The 18,017-nt window shown below is 46.1% G+C and overlaps 1 protein-coding gene across 2 annotated transcripts in view; it reads left to right on the plus strand.

Annotated features, from left to right (window-relative positions):
- Window positions 1-11,033: 11,033 nt before the first annotated feature.
- Window positions 11,034-18,017, plus strand: part of aplp2 (amyloid beta (A4) precursor-like protein 2) — a 146,796-nt gene continuing 139,812 nt past the window's right edge. For both annotated transcript variants that reach the window (XM_067971115.1, XM_067971118.1), the window contains exon 1: window positions 11,034-11,186. In XM_067971115.1, the coding sequence (XP_067827216.1) occupies window positions 11,049-11,186 (138 nt within the window). In that variant the 5' untranslated portion in view covers window positions 11,034-11,048. The remainder of the gene's footprint in view (window positions 11,187-18,017) is intronic.

An 18,017-nucleotide genomic window follows, 5' to 3' on the forward strand; every position in this document is an offset into this window, starting at 1 on the left:
TGAGAGAGAGAGTGTGAGGGGGAGAGAGAGAGAGAGTGTGAGGGGGGGGAGAGAGAGAGAGAGAGAGAGTGTGAGGGGGGGAGAGAGAGAGAGAGTGTGAAGGGGGGAGAGAGAGAGAGAGTGTGAGGGAGAGAGAGAGAGAGAGAGTGTGAGGGGGAGAGAGAGAGAGAGTGTGAGGGGGGAGAGAGAGAGAGAGAGAGAGTGTGTGAGGGGGGGAGAGAGAGAGAGAGAGTGTGAGGGGGGGAGAGAGAGAGAGAGTGTGGGGGGGGAGAGAGAGAGAGAGTGTGAGGGGGGAGAGAGAGAGAGAGATGTGAGGGGAGGGAGAGAGAGAGAGTGTGAGGGGGGGAGAGAGAGTGTGAGGGGGGAGAGAGACAGAGAGTGTGAGGGGGGGCGAGAGAGAGAGTGTGAGGGGAGAGAGAGTGTGTGAGGTGGGAGATAGAGAGAGAGAGTGTGAGGGGGAGAGGAGAGAGAGAGTGTGAGGGGAGAGAGAGAGAGAGTGTGGGAGAGGGGAGAGAGTGTGGGAGGGGGGAGAGTGTGTGAGGGGGGAGAGTGTGGGAGGGGGAGAGTTGTGGGAGGGGGAGAGTGTGGGAGGGGGAGGTGTGGGAGGGGAGAAAGAAGAGAGAGAGGTGAGTGAGGGGGGAGAGAGAGACAGATGAGAGTGTGTGTGTGTTTTTGAGGGGCAGAGAGTAGAGAGAGAGAGAGAGAGAGAGTGGGAGTTAAGTTTGCCTTCCTTTGTTGCGGGTCGGTTCAAATTGTCTGAGTGTGCATTTTGTGTTGCAATATTTATGAAATGAGAACCTCTGTCAAGGTCCCTGCCAAACTTCTGCATTGCAGTGAGGCAGGATTTCATGAGCATAAGCCATCGACAGATTGCAAACTCACTGACATTAAAGAGCCAGCAAGAGATAAATGAAAATACATTGCTTTTTGTAACCAAGGCCATCATCAAGCTCAACACTCTCGAAAATCAACGATTGAGAAATTCAGCTCAGTCAAGTTTCCATTCAACTGATACGAAGAACTTTGTGTTGGATTGACAAGATCCAAGGCTTACGGATCTCCAAAGTGTGCATCGGAGTATTTGTGGAGTTTCAGCAGTTCAAGTTGCTCGGCATACCAGCCCAGGACACTAATAAGCTTATTCATACAGGACCATACTATTTATTTGAGCATTCGTTTGTAGGATTTTCTGGAGCTGAGTGGGGAGAATCTCATCTCACGGGTCCCATCAATGAAACAATGGTCAATCATCACTGATGCCATGGGGTACTCAAGTACTCACTTCATGCTAACTCAGGTAGCATTTCAATATCATTGTCAGGCTATCTCGGAACCAACTCAACCTAAAGGTACCTTGTTAACCTTCATCACAAGGAGGGTAGTCAGTTAGTTGGTCATTAGGCAAACTGATAAGTGTTGAGTCCTCACCAGTGGCAAAAGGTACCAAGAGCTCCTCCTAAGTGGTGTGGTAAAATACATAACTGACCATAAAATGTATGAGTGCATTGCACCATCCTCCTGACCACATGCCATCAAAGAATGATTCCACCAGTTGGAAAGAGGCTCTCTGCAACCCAATCATGGTACGAATTGAACCTTGGATATCAAAGCTCATTTTCTATATGCAGCCTCCAGCTAACACTGTCATCCTAAGCCTCAGTTGCCACGTTAGCAGTTTGATGGGTTGGCGTAAAAGGACCTATGCAGGCCAGCTTGTGATGTGCAAGCTACCTTGATGTTCTAGACATTCAAGCCCACTGTCAACATACCAGAGTACTTATCAACTATTAGTCCAGATCCTTATGTAAGGAGCTTTGCAAAGCGATGTGCCCAATGTGAAGCTGAGTCCCCTTCAAATGACTTCAGCAAATCTAAGAGTTCTAGGACCAAGCTGTGAGATGGAGTTGTGGCAAAAAGGGGAAATGACTGCAGAGAGAGGATTCCAGCTGCACGAACTGGACAAAGAGCCTTGAATAAGGTGCGGACTCGATGGGCCGAATGGCCTCCTTCCATGCTGTAACCTTTCTATGATTCTATACATCAATTCAGTTGGAATCTTCCCTTCCTACAACCATTTCCCTCTTCTTGCCACAAATCCATCTGGCAGCTTGGTCTTAGATCTTATACATAGGCCAAGAAACATTTGAACATCGGAGCAGGAGTATGTCATTCAGCCCTTGAGCCTGTTCTGCCATTCAATGAGATCATGTCTGATCTGTATCCTAACTCCATCCACCCGCCTTGGCAAGCAAAAATCTATCAACCTCAGATTTAAAATTATTAATTGAGCGAGCATCCACTGCTTTTTGTGGGAGAGAGTTCCATACTTCTCCCACCCTTTGTGTGAAGAAGTGTTTCCTAAGTTCTCTCCTGAATGGCCAGGCTCTGATTTTAAGGTTATGTTCCCTTGTCCTCGACTCCCCCACCAGCAGGAAAGGTTTCTTTCCATCTGCCCCATCAACTCCTTTCAAAATCCTCAAAACCTCATTCAAATCACCCCTTAACTTTCTATAATCCAGGGAACACAAGCCTTGTTTATGTAATCTCTCCTCATAATCTAACCCTTGGAGCCTTGATAACATTCTGGTGAATCTGCGCTACGCTCCTTCCAAGGCCAATATATCCTTTCTAAGGTGCGGTGCCCAGAACTGTGCACAGTGCTCCAGATGTGGTCCATTCAGGTCTTTGTACAGCTGTAGCATAACTTCCTCCCCTTTATATTCTAGCCCTCTAGTTTAAAGCTAACATTCCATTAGCCTTTTTGATTATTTTTTGTACCTGACTGCTACATTTTAATGATCTGTGTACATGGACCCCAAAGGCTCTTTGAACCTCCACTGTTTCTAGCTTTTCACCATTTAAAAAATACTCGGATCGATCCTTTTTTGGTCCAAAATGGATGATCTTACACTTAACCTGCGTTGAAATCCATTTGCCACAGTTTTGCCCACTCACTTAATCTATCAATGTCTCTTTGTAATTTTATGCTCCCATCTACATTACTTACTATGCCACCAAGACCACTTGTCTGGCACGAATGTTACTTGCCCAATCCTGGATGTTGTCCAGGTCTTGCTGCATGCGGGCTCGGACTGCTTCATTATCTGAGGGGTTGTGAATGGAACTGAACACTGTGCAGTCGTCAGTGAACGTCCCCATTTCTGACCTTATGATGGAGGGAAAGTCATTGATGAAGCAGCTGAAGATGGTTGAGCCTCGGACACTGCCCTGAGGAACTCCTGCAGCAATGCTCTTGGGCTGAGATGATTGGCCTCCAACAACCACTACCATCTTCCTTTGTGCTAGGTATGACTCCAGCCACTGGAGAGTTTTCCCCCTGATTCCCATTGACTTCAATTTTACTAGGGCTCCTTGGTGCCACACTCGGTCAAATGCTGCCTTGATGTCAAGGGCAGTCACTCTCACCTCACCTCTGGAATTCAGCTCTTTTGTCCATGTTTGGACATGAACTTGTCATTAGTAAAGCTGCAGATAAACTTAATATTCCATCTGTTCTATTTCAGGGGAACAAAACTAATGTGCATCAAAGTGCAATATTTGCAGTGGTGGATTTAGGAATGTTGAAGGGGAGTGAGCTCTGATGGTGCAGAATGTATTTCCTCGGGGGATCTGGAGCATGCTCCGACAGGAAATCCTCACCTTTGACACTTTGTGATACTTTTTGATACATTTTCCAGCATTTTGGAGACTACTGCACCTTTTTGAAGCCAAAATAATGGTGAGTAGATTGCGGTAGATCCCGAAACGAATCTGGCAACAACAGAATAATACCTGCGAAGATGTTATTCAACATATAGGAACAGGAGTTGGCCATTCAGCCCCTCGAGCCTGTTCAGCTATTCAATTAGATCATGGCTGTTCTGTATCTTAACTCCATCTACCCACCTTGGTTCCATATCCCTTAATATACCCTCGCCTAACAAATATCAATCAATATCAGTTTTGACATTTTCAATTGACCCCCAGCCTCAACAGCTTTTTGGGGGAGAGAGTTCCAGAATTCCAGTACCCTTTGTGTGAAGAAATGCTTTCTGACATCACCCCTGAACGGCCTAGCTCTAATTTTGAGGTTATGCCTCCTTATTCTGGACTCTCCCATCAGAGGAAATAGTTTCTTTCTATTTACCCTATGAACTCTTTTAATCATCTTAAACACCTCAATTAGATCACCCCTTAATCTTCTGTATTCAAGGGAATACAAGCCTAATCTATGCAACCTGTCCTCATAATTTAACCCTTTTAGTCCCGAATCTGTACTGCACCCTCTCCAAGGCCAATATATCCTTCCTGAGGTGTGGTGCCCAGAACTGAACACAGTCTCCAGATGGGGTCTAACCCATATCATTGATGGAAGAATCAAATAAGATGGGTGACAGTGGACAACTATGCCTCATTCTCCTTTGGAAAGAAATAGGTTCTGTGAGTCTGCAGTACACGCCTGCGAGTCTGAAGTACACGTCTGTGAGTCTGTAGTACACGTCTGTGAGTCTGCAGTGCATGTCTGTGAGTCTGCAGGACATGTTCCAGTTGGATCCAAAATTTGGCCATGTACTCCCATAGCTTCCAGTTTCTTCATGAGGACTGCATGAGGCACTATGTTGAATATTGATGAAAATCGATGAAAGCAATGTGAGGAGTTTCCCTGAGCTTCACCACATTCTGTGATCTTCTACATAGCCACTACCTGTTCTAAACATTGCTCACAAGAGCAAAATGCTGCCGATTCCTTTTCAATTACTTCTGTAGGCCTCCAAAGCATCTGAAACACATGACATAACAACCCAAAAAAACAATGTAAGAGCTATTGACAGCATAAAAGCAAATTTCAGAGCATTCTGGGGTGACTGAGTGAGAAGTGCCAGAGAAGTTAACAGCACTCATTCCATCAGCAAATGATCACCTCATGGAGAGGATTGTAAAACACTGATGGTCAGCATGTACGAATAATCCAGAGTCCAGGAGCTGCTGTAGGAGAAACAAACAGACATTATACAACTTACAGTGTTTGCACCAAAAGTGCGGCTGACTCTTAAAGAAAAAACGCAATGTAAAACAAATCAAATGCAGAGACCTGAGGGGCCAGAGCAGGGTTTTTTTGTTGTGTTTAGACGGCTGCTGATTTTCCCCCATTTCCTTTATTTGTGACACTGATAGTTTAGAGATGATCTTCTTCACTTCCTGCAGACATTTCTCATGGTGACAATCCCATGTAAAGCTAATTTCTTAAGTCACAAAGCAGAGCAATTACATCTGATAACTTTGGAGCAGATAAAATAGTGAAATCATTGCAAGTATTCCCTGGATTCCTTGTTGGCAGTAGGTGATGAGAAGTGAATTATCCAGGTCACAGATAATATCTGACCTAAATATTCCACTTCTCAATCCTTGCGCATCATTCTTCAGTTCAGTGTCTTTTTGTTGGTATCGTTTCAACCGGATTTCCAGTTTTCAAGCATGATTCTGTTCATCTGCACTGCAGACTGAAATGCCATTTGCCGTGACAGTGACTCCTGCCAGATTTCCAAAAGTTTCATGAAGTCATCTCTGGGATTTCTCGGGCTGGAGAGATTCGGAAAGATGCAACCATCTGTACCTTCTAAATAGTGTTGAAAAGGTAGTGAGCAAGCTTGATTCTTCATCTAATACATCACGCCAAAATCCATTCTTTGTATTCACAGCCATGGATAGTTCCAATTTTGCTATTTCCGGCAGAACATTATCTATTGTTCAAAGTGGGTGGCGACTACATTTGTGGGCTTTGTTTAAGTGCCTTTGGATCAATGCACTGGAGCATTTCATTATTGCCTTTCAATAGTACTACCATTGAAGAGACATAGCAGTCAGGACACTGACTAGTCCAAGTACTTTATCAACAAGCTCATTAATTACATCGAGTTTACAGCACAGAAATAGGCCATTCGGCCCAACAGGTCTGTGCCGGTGTTTATGATTCACACGAGCTTCCTCCCTCCCTAATTCATCTAACACTATCAGCATATCCTTCTATTCCTTTCTCCCTCGTGTTTATCTAACTTCCCCGAAAATGCTAGTTGCCTCAACTACTCCATGTGGTAGCGAGTTCCACATTCCAACCACTTTCTGGTTAAAGAAGTTTCTCCTGAATTCCCTATTGGATTTATTAGTGACTATCTTATATTTACGGCCCCTAGTTCTGGTCTCCCCCTCAAGTGGAAACATCTTCTCCACATCTACCCTATCAAATCCTTTCATAATCTTAAAGACCTCTATCAGGTCACCCCTCAGTCTTCTCTTTTCGAGAGAAAACAGCCCCAGCCTGCTCAGTCTTTCCTGATAGGTATAACCTCTCAGTTCTGGTATCATCCTAGTTGGTCTTTTTTGCACCTTCTCCAATGCCTCTATATCCTTTTTATAATATGGAGACCAGAACTGTTCACAATACTCCAAGTGTAGTCTAACCAAGGTTCTATACAAGTTTAACATAACTTCTCTGATTTTCAATTCTATCCCTCTCGAAATGAACCCCAGTACTTGGTTTGCTTTTTTATGGTCGTATTAACCTGCATCGCTACTTTTAGTGATTTGTGTATCTGTACCCCCAGATCCCTCTGTTCCTCTACCCCATTTAGACTCTTAATATCCAAACAGTAGGTGGCCTCCTAATTCTTCCCACCAAAATGTACCACCTCACACTTATCTATATTGAAATTCATTTGCCAATTACACGCCCATTCTGCAAGTTTATTAATATCTTCCTGTATTTTGTCGCAGTCCTCCTCAGTATTAACTATTCCCCCAATTTGGTGTTGTCAACAAATTTTGAAATTGTATTTCCGATTCCCGAGTCCAAATTGTTAATGTAAATGGTGAACAACAGTGGTCCCAGCACCGATCCCTGTGGAACACCACTTCCCACCTTTTGCCAGTCTGAGTAACTACCCTTAACCCCTACTCTGTTTTCTATTCTGTTTGATTGTATCTCGTTCTGTGATTGTATCCTACTCTCGGCAACAGAGGGCAGAGGGCTTCGGGGCCCATAAATATAAGATAGTTGCTAATAAATCCAATAGGGAATTCAAGAGAAACTTCTTTGCCCAAAGAGTGGTTAGAATGTGGAACTCACTACCACAAGGAATAGTTGAGGTGAATAGCGTAGATGCGTTTAAGGAGAAGCTCGATAAGCACATGAGGGAGAAAGGAATAGAAGGATATGTTGATAGGGTTAGATGAAGTCGGGAGGGAGGAGGCTCGTGTGGAGCATAAACGCCGGCATGGATCAGTTGGGCCAAATGGCCTGTTTATGTGCTGTAGACTCAACGTAACTCAGTGTAAGAATGCAGACACATAGAACGGGATACAGTCAAACAGAATGGGTTACAAACACACACCGTGGGATGGTCACACAGAGTGCGATATAGTCACACAGAATGGGTTACAATCGTACAGAGCGAGGTAGTCAGACAGTGGGATACAGTCACTTAGAACGGATCACAGTCACAGCATGATACAGTCTCACCAAAAAAATTGAATATTTAGAGTACTAAGCAAAAAGCACATGGAGCTGTAAGAAACTGGCTTTAGATGTTCTTTTTCTTTATCTTCTTTTAAACATTGTAGTTTCATTGTGATTTACTTCCAATTCTGACACTATGGGAGAAATTTTAACCCCCAAGAACGGGTGGGTTGGGGGCCGGTGGGATGTTAAAACAAATGAAACTTTCAGCGCGACCGCAACCTGGATCCAACATACCCACTTCCGGTTTAACGGAGACGCATTTGGATGTATGTAAGTAACCTATTTGCCGGATGTCCGAGACGCCCACTCGATGTCCGAGACGCCCACTCGATGTCCGAGACGCCCACTCGATGTCCGAGACGCCCCCTCCCGATGTCCGAGACACCCCCCTCCCGATGTCCGAGACACCCCCCTCCCGATGTCCGAGACACCCCCCTCCCGATGTCCGAGACACCCCCCTCCCGATGTCCGAGACACCCCCCTCCCGATGTCCGAGACACCCCCCTCCCGATGTCCGAGACACCCCCCTCCCGATGTCCGAGACACCCCCCTCCCGATGTCCGAGACACCCCCCTCCCGATGTCCGAGACACCCCCCTCCCGATGTCCGAGACACCCCCCTCCCGATGTCCGAGACACCCCCCTCCCGATGTCCGAGACACCCCCCTCCCGATGTCCGAGACACCCCCCTCCCGATGTCCGAGACACCCCCCTCCCGATGTCCGAGACACCCCCCTCCCGATGTCCGAGACACCCCCCTCCCGATGTCCGAGACACCCCCCTCCCGATGTCCGAGACACCCCCCTCCCGATGTCCGAGACACCCCCCTCCCGATGTCCGAGACATGTTATAGGTTAGACTCAGCTTACAGATAAAAGAAAGACTTGCATTTATATAGCATCTTTCATAACCTCAGGACATTCCAAAGCACTTTACAACCAATGAATTACTTTTGAAGTGTAGTCACTGTTGTAATATAGGAAACGAGGCAGCCAATTTGCAAACAGCAAGATCTCACAAACAGCAAAGTGATAATGACCAGAGAATCTATTTTTTTTTCGTGATGTTTGTTAAGGGATAAGTATTGGGAGGGCAGACAGGGCCTCACTTTAACATCTCATCCGAAAGATGGCACTTCCAACAGTGCAGCACATTGGAGTGTCAGCCTGGACTTTGTGTTCAAGTCAAACCAACAACCTTCCGACTCAGAGACAAGAGTGAGACCCACTGAGCCACAGTTGACATTTGTATTAATTCCAACTTAAATCGAGTGTTGATTACGATGGTCCTGGGTGTAATAACAGATGGACAGATCATAGACATCATCTGTTTAGCTTTGCATGTTATATTAGCTTTAAGACAATGGGGGTTCATTAATTCTTGATAAAGTCCCACATGAGAGGTTAGTGTGCAAAATTAAAGCACATGGGATTGGGGGTAATATACTGGCATAGATTGAAAATTGGTTAACAGACAGGAAACAGAGAGTAGGAATAAACAGGTCTTTTTCGGGGTGGCAGGCAGTGACTAGTGGGGTACCGCAGGGATCAGTGCTTGGGCCCCAGCTATTCACAATATACATCAATGATTTGGATGAGGGAACCAAATGTAATATTTCCAAGTTTGCTGACGACACAAAACTAGGTAGGATCATGAGTTGTGAGGAGGATGCAAAGAGGCTTCAAGGCGATTTAGACAAGTTGAGTGAGTGGGCAAATACATGGCAGAGGCAGTATAATGTGGATAAATGTGAAGTTATCCACTTCGGAAGGAACAACAGAAAGGCAGAGTATTATTTAAATGGTGATAGATTGGGAAGCAGTTAGGAAGGCAAATGGTATGTTGGCCTTCATTGCAAGAGGATTTGAGTACAGGAGCAAGGATGTCTTACTGCAGTTATACAGGGCTTTGGTGAGACCACACTTGGGAATATTGTGTGCAGTTCTGGTCTCCTTACCTAAGAAAGGATATACTTGCCATGGAGGGAGTGCAGCGAAGGTTCACCAGACTGATTCCTGGGATGGCAGGACTGTCGTATGAGGAGAGATTGGGTCGACTCGGCCTGTATTCACTCGAGTTTAGAAGAATGAGAGGGGATCTCATTGAAACATAAAATTCAGACAGAGCTAGACAGACAGGATGCAGGGAGGATGTTTCCCCTGGCTTGGGGGTCCAGAACGAGGGGTCACACTCTCAGGATACGGGGTAGGACATTTAGGACTGAGATGAGGAGAAATTTCTTCACTCAGAGGGTGGTGAACCTGTGGAATTCTCTACCACGGAAGGCTGGCGAGGTCAAGTCACTTAAGAAGGAGCTGGATAGATTTCTAGACACAAAAAGCATCAAGGGTTATGGGGAGAGAGCAGGAATACGGTATTGAGATGGAAGATCAGCCATGGTCATATTGAATGGCGGAGCAGGCTCGAAGGGCCGAATGGCCTACTCCTGCTCCTATTTTCTATATTTCTATGTTTACATATAACAAAGGGTCTATATTCCGATCCCTGGATCACACTATTGTTTAACCAAAGATTGGCTCTCCAGATCGTAGGGAATGTGTGACCCACTCACAGGACACTGAACCCAAGGGAATATCCTCCGTAGACCAGTGAAATTTGTAACGTATGTTTTTGTAAATCACATTGTAAATGGTTCCCTCTCCTGTCCCCCCCACCTTTCAAAACCACTGTCATATCCCCCTCCTCGAAAAACACACCTTCCACCCCTCTGTCTTTGCAAACTGCCGGGGGAGGAGAAGGGAGCGGCCACATACTCCCTGTGGTGATCATTTTGGATCTGGGGTGGAGAGTGATACATGGAGCAACTCGGTCACCTCACGGACTCTCTGGCTGCCTGTAACTTTTGTGGCCTGGATGAGTCCGTGTTCCACTTGTACACGGTGTATGAGAGGTTGCAACCCCTGTTTCATTATTTGAGGGGGCTGCTCCTCAACTTCTGGCTCCACTTCAGTCCCACAGTCCTGATCTTTGGACACCCGGTGTAGGGGGGGCGGGCGAGTCGGGAGACCTCCTCGTGGGTCTGCTCCTGGGCCTGGCCAAGGTGGTCATCCAGAGGCCCGTGGGAGGGGGTGGTCGCTCCCACCGCCTGTCTCTCCTCCACGGCCTTGTCTGCGCCCGGGTGGCCCTGGAGAAGGATCAGGTGTCTGCCAGTACACTTGAGGCCTTCCGCGACCGGTGGGCACTGGAGGGGCATAGTCCACAGGGTGGCAACATTATTTAATTTGACCATTTTCCCTTGTTCTGTGATTTAGGTTTCTATCAGTTCTGCCCCTCTATAAAGGGGCCGTTTAAGATTATTTTTTGGTTGGATGACACCGGGGAGGGTTTCTGAGGGGAAACTCCCGCTCGCTCTGAGCGCTCGGGACTTACGGCCCTTGCGAACTGCGGGAGCGCGCGCGCGTCCGGATCGGGAGCGCGCGCTCGTGTCCGGATCGGGAGCGCGCGCGCGCGGCCGGATCGGGAGCGCGCACGTGCTGGGGCGCACGGTGCGTCGGTGTGCACGAATCGGGAGCATGCGCAGTTTAATTCAGACGCTCGGAACCCAGAGACGGAGTGGAACCGGGACACGGACCGTCATGGCAACCGGGGTCGTCATTACTCTCCTCCTGCTGCTGCTGGCGGCAGCGCCCGCCCGGGCCGCCTACGTCGAGGTAAGGAGCGGCCAAGCCGCCGCTGACAGTCCGCTGGCTGCTGGGCCCGCTTTGATTTACCTCAGAAATCTCCGCGGCTCTCGGGGCCCGGCCCTGCGGGGGATTATCTGAACTGGGAGCACCGTCATCACCAGGAGGGCCGGGCCGGGCCGGGTTGGGTTGGGTTTGGCCGGGCCGGGTTGGGTTGGGTTTGGCCGGGCCGGGCCGGCATGGCATGTGCCGGGCACCAAACCTTCCCCGGGCTGGAGAGGAGTGCGCATCCGAGGTTCCTCGGGGTTGGAGGGGAGGAATTGACTCCATTCTCCTGGTGATGGACATTTTAATGCTGGTGTTTACAGATTCTCTGGACCACGGTTTAGATTCAGTGCTGCAGGCAGCAATGTCTGGAGTTGGGTTATTCAGAATTATCTTCCCTTTGCTCATGGCTCCAGTGCTTTTGTTTGTTTTGTCCATGAATGGTGCAAGTGTTTTCTGATGCATTGTTGGGCTGAACGTCGCACCCCCCGTGTTTAAATTATTTTCTGATATTTGTGTGTTGCTTAAATTTTTAAAAAAATGTTCTGTCAGTTGAAGAGCTTGATTACTCAATGATTGCTAATGGTAGCTCTTTTCGATTCCTCGCCTGATGTCGGTAGAGGGCATCAGCTATATTTCCTCTTCATTGAACTGACTTGCATCTGTGTTCTGCAGAAGATATCCTCAAATAAGGATGTATTTGAGACGAAGGGAGTCATTTTGCAAGTAATGTCCACCTTGTACTGAATGTGCAAGAACACTTACCTCTACATACACCTTCACCTTTGATCATTCCCCTCAAAGACTGTATTAATTAGGCACAGTCTTTAAATACCTGAAAAGATTTTTGTTTGAGCAACACACATGGAAAAAAAATGACTTGAAATCATGTACAAACACACAGGTGTGCCAGCTGGCAATGGTGCAGTAGTGCGGCTACTGCTTTGTGTGCTTGTGACACTGCTGTTTCAGTGGCTTCCACGGTCTCCTATCGGCTCCAAAGCGTTGCTTACATTTGCTAGTAACAATGAATTGCAGTCCTGGGACACCAAGACCCTTACTTTGTTCATGGGACACTAAGTGTATTGAGGGGGATCCATTGAATGATGAGTGTCAGACACAAGCCAGCTCATGATGGTGACTACCAGCTGCTGCTGAAACATGTTAAATATTTGAATTGTGAATGGCAGGGTTTGGAGTTGCAAATCGCACTCTGTGGTGTGTTCATGTTGCATTGGGTGAGTGGAAGATGCCCCTAATGTTAAATTTTATGAAAAATGCATTTTTCATTTAATTTTGAAAATGTAATTATCTTTAAGTGGCCTTTAAGTGGCCTTTTTAATATTCATTGGGCATGAACTTGGATATTGGTGTAAGTTGAAGAGCAGCAGAGGTAATGGTGCCACAGAAAGTGCACAGCATTATTCCTCTTATGTTAATTGTACCCTAACATTTTGGATTGTTGTATTGGTTCATTACTGCTAGTTGGAATAGGTATCAGCCAGGGTGTTGGGGGTACAAGCCATGCTTGTACCCCTTGCAGTAGCTTACTAAAGGGACCAGTGGCAGAGGCCTTGAAACTAGCTTTTTTTGCCTTCAGACTGGGAAATCATGGGGAGGCTGCGCTGTCTGCTCTGTGTGACTCTGTTGGAGGCTGCACTGTCATGCTGTTAGATTTTTGGCCATTAGCTTCAGACAGCTCAAACTTAAAAGGGTCAGAACTTAGATGCCTGTTTAAAAGAAATTTGGGTCTTTTAGCCCTGTACAGAAGTGGTGCTTTCCACTGTCTGACTTTAACATTGTCCTCCTTATGAGGCTGCTGTGGAATTCACTTCCAGGGTTAGTGGTTGAGGCAGCAATGATGCCAGCATTCAAGATTAGATTGGATAGGTGGCTGAAGGGATTTGGGAACAGAGTGTGTAAATATGACTAGGGCCATTTGCTAACATGTAGTGTAAATGCTGATATGGACAGGTTGGCCAAATGGCTTTTTTTCCCCATCATGTATCTTGTATGTATTTCTATGTAATGTCCTTCCTGTTAGATGACAGTTTAATTGTGCATAGCTGAGGATAAGCTTTCAACTTACTAAGACTAAAATAGTTGGCTGAAATAAGTGGTGTGACTATCTAGGAGAGGCTAAAGGCTGATGCATGGCCCTGAATAATACATACTACATGTTGCATACAGCATTGATCTTCAATAATCAGATAAAACCACCTTGACCAAAGTGCAGATTTATGATGGAGTACCATGCCAGCTGCACCCCATTGCCCATTCCAAAAGCATTAAAGGTTTGGATTCAGTAATAGATTGAACTGCTGTACCACTCTTTAATGAAATGTTTAGAGGCAGGCTATTATGCGATACATTTCAAAAAGATCAAAAGGCAGTCTACACAGTAATGCCTTTCAATCTGTGCCAGGGTTTCCGATCTAGCTCACTTAGAATTCATGTTGCTGTACAAGCTACAAGGCTGTTTTTAGCAGCCTTGGAGATTGCTGCTATCTTTCATAACTAACTGATACAGTACCTGATGTTGGGAAATCCTCTTTAAAGATCTCCTTTTATAGAACATTAACCAACAATCTTCACTTTTACATTTCTACCTGACTGCAGAAGCTACTTGAAATCTGGACTGCAGATGGTGGTTGGTACTGCTGTCTGTAGATAGCAGTTTCATGGTGTGTGCTATTAGTCTAAAGTTATAATGAGCATTCCCTCCCTCGGTAGAACCTTTCAAAGGTACAGGATTTTCGAGCCTCCCTGATTGCTCAGTTGGTAAGTTGGTAATTTGCTGTAAAACAGCCATCCAATCTATATGGAAGGGAAATCATCTTTGAAAAATCTATTTATTTTTTGAGGGTGTAACTAGCAGGGTAGATAAGGGGGAAACCAGTTGATGTATTATATTTGGATTTTCAAAAGGCATTCGATAAGGTGCCACACGAGGTTGTTCACAAGATTAGGGCTCATGGGATTGGGGGTAATATATTAACATGGATTGAGGATTGTTTTCTGATGTTAACCAGAGAGTCGGAATAAACGGGTCATTTTCAGTTTGTCAGGTTGTAACTAGTGGGGTGCCGCAGGGATCGGTGCTTAGGCCTCAGCTATTTACAATCTATATTAATGACTTAGATGAAAGGACCGAGTGTAATGTATTCAAGTTTGCTGACAATACAAAGCTAGGTGGGAATGTAAGCTGTGAGGAGGACACAAGGAGTCTGCAAAGGGATATAGACAGGTTAAGTGAGTGGGCAAGAAGGTGGCAGATGGAGTATAATGTGGGGAAATGTGAGGTTATTCACTTTGGTAGGAAGAATAGAAAAACAGAATATTTTTTAAATGGTGAGAAACTCTTAAATGATGTTCAGAGGGATTTGGGGATCCTTGTACACGAAACACAGGCAGTGAACATGCAGGTACAGCAAGCAGTTAGGAAGGCAAATGGTATATTGGCCTTTAATGCAAGGGGGTTGGAGGACAAGAATAAGGAAGTCTTGCTGCAATTGTACAGGGCTTTGATGAGACTGCACCTGGAGTACTGTGTACAGCTTTGGCCTCCTTATCTAAGCAGGGATATATTTGCCTGGCAGTGCAATGAAGATTCACTAGATTGATTCCTGGATGAGAGGGTTGCCCTATGAGGAGAGATTGAATAGAACCTATGCTGTCGGAAGTTTAGAAGAATGAGAGGTGATCTAGTTGAAACATATAAGGTTCGAAGAGGGCTTGACTTGGGTAGATGCTGAGAGGCTGTTTCCTCTGGCTGGAGATTCTAGAACTAGGGGGCATTGTCTTGGGATAAGGGGTTGGACATTTAGGACTGAGATGAGGAGGAATTTCTTCACTTGGAGGGTTGTGAATCTTTGGAATTCTCTACCCCAGAGGGATGTGGATGCTCAGTCGTTGAATATATTCAATACTGAGAGAGAAAGATTTTTGGACTCTAAGGGAATCAAGGGATATGGCGTCGGGTGAGAAAGTGGAATTGAGGTCCAAGATTAGCCATGATCTTATTGAATGGCGGAGCAGGTTTGAGGGGCCGTACAGCCTTCTCCTATTTCCTATGTTCTTGCATAGTCTTTTTCTTATTCGTTCATGGGATGTGGGCGTCACTGGCAAGGCCAGCATTTATTGCCCTTGAGAAGGTGGTGGTGAGCCGCTTTCTTGAACCGCTGCAGTCCGTGTGATGTTAAGTAGGGAGTTCCAGGATTTTGACCCAGCGACGATGAAGGAACGGCGTTATATTTCCAAGTTGGGATGGTGTGTGACTTGGAGGGGAACGTGCAGGTGGTGGTGTTCCCATGTGCCTGCTGCTCTTGTCCTTCCAGGTGGTAGAGGTCGTGGGTTTGGGAGGTGCTGTTGAAGAAGCCTTGGCGAGTTGCTGCAGTGCATCCTGTGGATGGTACGCAGTGCATCCTGTGGATGGTACACACTGCAGCCACGGTGCGCTGGTGGTGAAGGGAGTGAATGTTTAGGGTGGTGGATGGGGTGCCACTCAAGCGGGCTGCTTTGTCCTGGATGGTGTCGAGCTTCTTGAGTGTTGTTGGAGCTGCACTCATCCAGGCAAGTGGAGAGTATTCCATCGCACTCCTGACTTGTGCCTTGTAGATGGTGGAAAGGCTTTGAGGAGTCAGGAGGTGAGTCACTCACCACAGAATTTATGTGGCTTGTCCAGTTAAGTTTCTGGTGAATGGTGACCCCCAGGGTATTGATGGTGGTGCTGCGATTTGTGCTGTGACAGCTGATGTCCTGGGCTATAGAATGCAAAGATCAGCCAATGTTCCTGCTACTTCTCCAGTGTGCATTTGTGGATGGGTTATGACAGGATTGAGCTCAGTATGTTGCCTCCCGCGGTTGAATCCCCTGCCAGCAGTCACTGTCCTGGCTCATAATGAAGAATGGCCACCTGGACAAAGTATTGGAGAGCAGCCCACACTTGTGGAATTGTACCAACATGGGAGCAAGGAAAAGAAGATTGGCCCTTATCCAGAATTTCTGTGCCTTGATAGGTATTTTGCACTGTGCCTTTATGGGTGCTACATACGAGATTGTACCATCCTTGTGTTTACAGAAATGTACTATGCCCATACATAGTAACAGTGATGCTCCAGTCAATAGCAGCTAGTGGTCTCCCAGCATATTCAAAATACTTCGATAGACATGGAGATGTTCAGTTTGTAAAAATCTATACAAGCACATGTGGGAACACGATAAGACCTCAGTTAGACTGCAGCATTGGGCTCCACACTGCAGGAAGGATATTGAGACTTGAAAGGGGGTACAGCACACATTCCTGGATTTAGGAAATACAAATACTAGAAGACTTGAAAGAGTGGTTCTGTTTTCGTTAGAACAATGCAGATTATGGGGTGATATAATACTGTTTAAAAGAATGAAAGGATGGGGCAGGGTAGATAGAAGAAGACTGCTTCCTGTAGTTGAGGGGTCTAGAATGAAGGGCCATAGATATAAGATTTAAAACTGGGTCAGGAGAAACTTTTTCACACGGTTGTGAGGCTGTGGAGTTCACTTACAGGGTTCGTGGTTGAAGCAACATTTCAGGATTAGGTTCAATGGGATATGGAGACAGGATGGCTCACATGGAGGGTTAATGCCAACACAAGTTGGTTGGACTGAATGGCCTGATTCCGTGCTGTAACTTCTATGTATTTCTATATTACTAGTGCCAACATGTCTGCTGTTTTGTATGTATTGGCTGGTCGCACCCGATAATTAGTACATTTTAGAGTCCAGTGCCAATTTTGAATGCTGCTATGGCTACAGCATGAGTGGAGTCCCATTCTTAGCAGATTGGGAAATTCTGTCACACATTCGTCATTATAAGAATAGCAAGGTAAGGAGTTTGAGAGACAGTAACGAGGAAATGGTGTGATTATTTAAACAGGGCTGAAACCAGTATCCTTGCTGGAGAGGGTTTACATTAATATGGCATCGGAAAAGGGGAAAAAGAAAACAAACAATAATAAAGAATTGATCTGAGGGAAGAGGAATTTTAAAAAAAAAAGTCAAGATTGAGTAATATAACAATCCTGATTATTGTAAAGAATCTTACAACACCAGGTTATAGTCCAACAGTTTTATTTGAAAATCACAAGCTTTCGGAGATTATCTCCTTCGTCAGGTGAGTGAGTGGGATTCCTTGAACGTTTCGCATTTATAGTCAGAGAACAATACCTGGTGATTACAGATAATCTTTCCAACTGCCCGTTGTCAAGGCAATCAAAGTGTTCAGACAGAGAGATGTTACCTACAGGACCACCGAATATACAAACGGCCAGAACAAAAGACAGACACAGAGAGGGAGAAACATCCGAAAGGAAGAGAAAGACAGAGAATGACCCGTTGTATTAAAAACAGATAACTTTTATTCGCTGGTGGGGTTACGTGTAGCGTGACATGAACCCAAGATCCCGGTTGAGGTCGTCCTCATGGGTGCAGAACTTGGCTATCAATTTCTGCTCGACGATTTTGCGTTGTCGTGTGTCTCGAAGGCCGCCTTGGAGAACGCTTACCCGAAGATCGGTGGCTGAATGTCCTTGACTGCTGAAGTGTTCCCCGACTGGGAGGGAACCCTCCTGTCCGGCGATTGTTGCGCGGTGTCCGTTCATCCGTTGCCGCAGTGTCTGCATGGTCTCGCCAATGTACCATGCTCTGGGGCATCCTTTCCTGCAACGTATGAGGTAGACAACGTTGGCCGAGTCACAGGAGTATGAACCATGTACCTGGTGGGTGGTGTCCTCTCGTGTGTTGGTGGTATCTGTGTCGATGATCTGGCATGTTTTGCAG

The sequence above is a fragment of the Heptranchias perlo genome, chromosome 33, assembly GCF_035084215.1.
Source record: "Heptranchias perlo isolate sHepPer1 chromosome 33, sHepPer1.hap1, whole genome shotgun sequence".
NCBI classification, from domain to species: Eukaryota; Metazoa; Chordata; class Chondrichthyes; order Hexanchiformes; family Hexanchidae; genus Heptranchias; species Heptranchias perlo.